Raw genomic sequence first — 6,196 nt, 5'->3', positions numbered from 1 at the left:
GTCCGAAAGATACATTCATGTTTTGTACAGCATGAAACATACAAAAACGTCTTTAAAAAACTCTTAAGGATGATACAGATCTTCATAACCCAAAGTAAAATATTAAGCAGTTTTGCTTTTTTTGGCCATATAAAAATATTTTAAAGGCCATTTATACCACAACAGGTAGAAAAATTTAAATGACTGATTTATGCTGCAGAAAGGCTTCAGTGCTATTCTCTTTCCCAAGCAGTTTTTGGTTACCTTTATCCTGGCTTTGGAACAGCCAAAAGCCACTGAGTTGCTAATGGCCAATTCATTAAGAATAGGTACTTTGTTTCAATTTTTTTCCCCAGTGCAGCAAGATAATAAACTACAAGTCAGTGCAGAGGAAAATTTTGAGGAGATCTATTATTCTTGCCTGTGTTTGTAATCAAAACAGTAATGACAGATGACCAATACATATCCCACACTTAATTGTGGTATAAATGGGACTTTTGAACTCGAACTGCTATGGCAATTTTACATAAGAATATTTAAATATGTGACATACCAATGATATATTATGCTGCATAAACTCCATTTCTGCTTTCCCTCAGGATAACAGGGCAAATGCTATTTTTGTTTACAACTTAATTATGAAGAAAATTTCTTTCAGTACAATGGATGTTGTTTTTTTTTTTTATTTTTTGGACATTAAGTGCTGAGTTCAATATAACCTTCTAACTAGCCAGTAACTCAGCTAATGACCTCATCATATGGAAGTTAAAGAATTATGAAAAAGAATTTTTATTTGTTGCAAATGGCTTAAAATATAACTGAGATTAAAGCTACCATATTACTCTTTTTCAGTTCAGTTCAGATCCAGAGATTCTTGTAAAATTTATTTTTCACTGAGGGATAACATTGACTTCAGCATCAAATCTAGAAATATAAGTAACAGGGCCACAGCCCTCCTAATATTATTTTGTTTTCGAAAAATATTTAAAACTCTCTTTCATTTGGCATTGTAGTTCTTGTTCATTACTAAGTCATAAGCCAGGATTTCACATTGCCTGAATCCCTTTTCATTTAATAGTTCATAGCTGATCTGTTTCAAATGTCCATAGAACAAAGTATATTATACAATATAATTCTTCAATAGTTAAAAATTATGTAGCGTAGAATTTTCCATTTAAATTCTATGCTATATATATAGCTTACAACAAAATTTAATGGATAAACATTTTCAGGAAACCAATACAATAAATTAAAACTTTTAAATAGAGGGCACAAAATTATGCTGTCAGAGGGCAGTCAAATAAGTGACTGTTTTTTTCTTACAGTATATTACACTGGGTACCTTGCTTCTGACTTGGTTTCTCCTATACTAGAAAAATATTTAAAAATGGGGACACTTATGCATCTTTAGAATGAGCTCAGATACTGTATCAGACAGACATTTCTTACTAATCTTCTACCTACTTAAATAAGATGCAACCCATACCAACTGGAACAATTTTGCACAAGCATAACAGAAGGCGACTGGGGTCATTATGAAATTAAAATTAAGTTCTGGGGTAACTTCATAGTGTTCTCCTCCCTTCTCCCCTCCAAACAAATAAAATAAAAGGCAGACCTGTACGAACATGGCTTGAAATCAACTATGAGGACTGAACAGGTTAGTTAGAAGGTAATGGAATTAAGTCACATCTGATTGTAAGTTCAACTTAATTATCAGTGCTATTAAAGAGTTATGTCTAATCGAGTAAAACAGCTATTCTCAATAAAAGGATAAAACAAGGTATCAGCTTCTAATGACCTATCAGCATTTTGTAGTAAGATGCTAGTAAGTTACTAGTTGGAAGGAATGAAGGAATGTGTCAGATTTTTGATATAATTACAGCACAGCAGCATACAATGCTCATTCAGTAAGTTGGCAGAGGTGCTTTTGCTACAGAGAGTAGCACACAGGTACTTGTATAACAAAAGAGGGAATGGTATTTCCATGACCCCTTGTGGTAACATACTTCAAGCACCAAGGGCCATTTAAAAAATCTGAACCCATTAAGATAAATATGACAGGACAATACCACCCCCATGGAATCATGAGTGCCTCTCACTGGATGTACGCTGTAAGTCTCAAGGCACTTAAGGGGTTAAGACATAATGCATGCACTAGTTCCCATCACATAATCTGAAGTCACACAAATCAGAATACACCAGTGTATGACACACGAGCTGTGCCAAAGAAATGCTGTTTATTTATGTGTTGGTTTTTAAATTTTTTATTGTTATTATTTGTACAAGATGCTGGTAAGTGGGCATTATGCAGCTACTGCTGGGTTAACAGATGCCAGCTCTCCTCTAACAACCAGCTGGTCTCTAGTAAGGGTGTAGGACAAAGTGTGCTGCATCAGTAGGCAGTGTGTATCTATCTAGTATTGGCAATATTGCTAATGTTGTAAAAAACAAAACTGTGAGAGTCTGTACATAGTAAATAAACCTAGCACTGGAAAAAGACCATGGCTTAGTGTATTTTTTCATTTGTTTTTCATTTTAAGAGACATGGGTGTAAAACAGAGTGAAATAATTCCAAGCCTTGTTTGTAGCAATTCAACCAGAAGCGCAGTATATGGCACTACAATGAAACATCAGCGATTACCCTGAACACAATCAGTTCTTTCAGTCCATGGTTTGTTCGGAGCAAATCACGAAAATAAAGTCTTCAAACAGATGAAGGTTAGAAGAGTTTCAGAGACTGATTTTGTTTCAACGTAAAGTGCAACAGTGCTGAAGTTTTCAAAGTCCTTTGTCAATTCTTTGCTGTACTTCACTATAATTTCCTGCAAGCAGTATTATGGCACAAAGAATGTTGCCAGTTCATTATAGAGGACAGGATTCCTCAATTGATATCATAGGTTTTTTGCTCTTTACTTATGCAGTGATGCTTGTAAAGGTTTAATAAATCCTTCTTCATACACCTTCAAAATAGCTTCACATACAAATCTGTACTGACTCTGAAAAGGAAAGTAGATTCAGTAAATTGAAAAGAAATGTAATTGAAAAATGTCATTTGGAAACACAAAAGGCCTCTAAGATTTCCCCACCCCATTCTCTTGACAGGCCAAGAACTGTGTTTCAAAGTTAGTTTAGGAAACATAATCCAAAAGGAACTTTAGATGAAAGCATTTTGTTTCTCAACAGAAGAATAGGATGAATGGCCCTTTGAAATATATACCGAAAGTCATAACCCAAAACCCCAGTATTACTATTACAACATCACCTATTTAGCAATTTTCTCCTCTTTATTTCCTTGCTGAAATTTCACTGAGGTTTCCATGCCATTGGATTTAGAAGCCATAGTTTCAAAGCACTTTTTCATACTTACATTAACTCAGGCATGTTACTGGCACCTCCCTGTCAGAATCTGATTTAAAAGAAATGTTTCATGTTTTAAAAACCCAAACCTTCCGTTTCTTAACATTATATAATGTCTAACTCTTCAAGGCATTGAAGTCTAGCACCTGCATACACAGAGGGGACTAACAGTTTGTTTTATTCAAATAAGAGTTAAAAAACCCGACAGTAATCAAATTAGAATATAATGAAAACAAACTGAAATAAATGCAAAGCACCACAACTCACACTGCATCCTGCACAACGAGTCTATGCTGGTTACAACTCCAGCACAGCTGCACTGTCAGTGCTGTGGAACAGCCCTGTCTATGCAGCAGTTAGTGATGTCAGATCTTGAGAGGTTATGAACACATCTAGCACTAGAGCGATCATTTGCCATCCTGCCGGGTGTATATGAAACATTCATTTCTCTCCTTGGGGGTAAATCCCCGTTTGTCCCCAGCGCGCCCGAGGGCGGCGGAGCGGCCGCGCACAGCGCCCCCCCGCGGACAGCGAGCGAACCGCGGCACACGCGGGCCCGGCTGGGCCGCCGGGGGAGGAGCGGGAACGGCGGAGGGGCATGGAACCTAAAAAACCGCGACTGCTTTATTAGAGCTTCTCCCTCCGATGCACTAAACACCCGCTTTTCACTGAACCTTGACATTTTTTGTTTTCTAAGAAAAATTAAGAAACTAGATTATATTACACCAGATTATATTGAGCACATACTGTGAAAAAATGCAGTTAGAACCTCTCACCACTGCAACTCCTACCTTTACTAATAACACCTTCTCCCCCTCTACATATGTTAGAGAGACAGCTATCCATCCTGAAGAGCTGTCACAAACAGCAAGAGCCATCCTTTGCTATTTTTCATGTATCATCACCTTTCTCATCCTTCCTGTGCTACCTGAATACAACTTTTTAGTGAAACATGAGTACTGGAACACGAATTCAGCAGCACTGAATGACTGATGAACTAGAAATGGAGACACATACATAGTTTTTGTCAGCCTTAATACTCTCTGAAGAAAAAAAAAATTTATTCAAATTTCATTCGAGGAACAGCAGCGGGAACATGAAAATTACTACAGCAACTACCTTCAAGTAATTGTGATTCAATACTGGATCTAATGCCTTTTCTCCTTCAAGATGCTTTTTCTCTAAATGCTGTATACTGTGAGTAAAACTACACCAATTACTCATGATTACTTTTTCAAAAAAATAAAAAAACCTGCAACTATCCGAAGTTTGGAACAACCAAAAATCCAATCTTCTTTTTTTCTTTCTGAAAGGCAACACCACTCAAACTTTTCACCCTTTTTAGGTACTTTCTAAAAATGTAAACACTACACTAAACTGCTTTTATAGATAAGCAATACCTGACTGATAGAATAACAAGTCTCTAAATCTGTTCTAAAACTCTCACAAATCTGAAATATAATACATGAATTATCTCACAAAACCTAAACGTTACAGGTGCATGATAAGTTCTGGTATCTTAAGGTATGAAACCCTCAAAAGAATCCTGTAGTAAGTTACTTTTTTTAGACTAAAGAAAAAATTACTTAGGATTGCTTTGATGCATCTCACATTAGATTTAACACACTGATTTTTACAAATATTATTTCTCTGAACACTTCCCTTTAAGTCACTTACAGAGCATAATTAAGGCTTGTTTCCATTACAACTAAGGCATCATAAAATCACTGAATTTTATCACCAAAGTTTTTTCTTGCATACTTTGGTTCTTTCTGTGTTTATCTTTTATACTACTCCCATTTTTAACAACTGGAATTAAGCTCCTTCTTTCTTCTCTGAGTGATTTTTACACTGCTTAAAATTGACCTTTTTGTCATTATTTGCCAGGTATCCCTGAAACAGCTGCTGCCCTTTTTTCAAGTTTTCTCTGTAGAAATTTAAAGAATTGCTCCTTTCCAATAGCCTTAAGAATTTATTTTTACTTGGAGCCAAGGCTACAGCTGCACTGGATAAAGGTGATCTCTGCATTATGATCAACAAGTGCATTAAAATCCCATCCAGTATGACTGGATCACAGGAAATCATTGTTCTGCAGCCCAGAACAGCAGGGATGATACTCACAGGTGTTTGGATCATCATGGCTCTTTGATCTCTCATGGTTCTTACAATATCCAGAGGATAAACAGGCTGATTGCACTCAATGAGACACATGGCTGTCTCCATCGTGATCAGAACCCCTGTCCGGCCAATCCCAGCACTGCAACAGCAACAAAAACACAAAGTGGAAAATGAAACCAAGTGTCTGGAGTACAGCTCATACTTAAAGATCTTCCTTCTCCTGGATTCTCAGGGTTGCCCATTATGGCTCCCATACTGCTGGGGCAGGGACAGGACTGGTGCCTGTGTCTGGAAGCAGCCTCAGTCCTGGCTGAACAGAGCAAAGCCCATCAGGTACCCACCAGAACTGCCCCTCCTGGGAGGAGGAAGTGCCTCACCCAGCCACTCCCCTGAGCTGAACTGACAGAGATGTCTGGTAGGATCCTGTTACAAACCACACTGACGTCTAGGGGATAACAAAACACCAGTGCATGCTGGACACTTTGTGTCAGCTGGGCCATTGCTGAAATGATTTCTGCAATGTTGGGCCAATAAAATCAGATTCATGTCCTTCAAGCAATGCATACCTTCCTATTTCCAAGTAAAACAACAATTACTAGAAACCTCTGTAGGCTGACAATAAGGATTGTTTTCTTGTTATTAAAAGGAATACATGATAGCAATCCCTTTCAAGACAAGGAAGTACCATAACATACACATCTCAGAATGGAAAAATTATCAAGAGAGCTTACAGAAAAAT

The 6,196-nt window shown here is 37.3% G+C and overlaps 1 protein-coding gene across 1 annotated transcript in view; it reads right to left on the bottom strand.

The window, feature by feature from the left end:
- Window positions 1–567: 567 nt before the first annotated feature.
- PTPN4 (protein tyrosine phosphatase non-receptor type 4) overlaps window positions 568–6,196 on the bottom strand; it is a 105,317-nt gene continuing 99,688 nt past the window's right edge. Inside the window, exons 26-27 of the mRNA XM_058810028.1 lie at window positions 5,461–5,596; window positions 568–2,978 (exon numbers count right to left, since the gene is read on the bottom strand). Coding sequence (XP_058666011.1) covers window positions 2,892–2,978; window positions 5,461–5,596 — 223 coding nt within the window. The 3' untranslated portion in view covers window positions 568–2,891. The remainder of the gene's footprint in view (window positions 2,979–5,460; window positions 5,597–6,196) is intronic.

Source organism: Ammospiza caudacuta, chromosome 8 (assembly GCF_027887145.1).
Source record: "Ammospiza caudacuta isolate bAmmCau1 chromosome 8, bAmmCau1.pri, whole genome shotgun sequence".
Classification (NCBI taxonomy): domain Eukaryota; kingdom Metazoa; phylum Chordata; class Aves; order Passeriformes; family Passerellidae; genus Ammospiza; species Ammospiza caudacuta.
The sequence above is the reverse complement of the archived record's forward strand: the minus strand, read 5'-3'. Positions and strand labels throughout refer to the sequence as shown.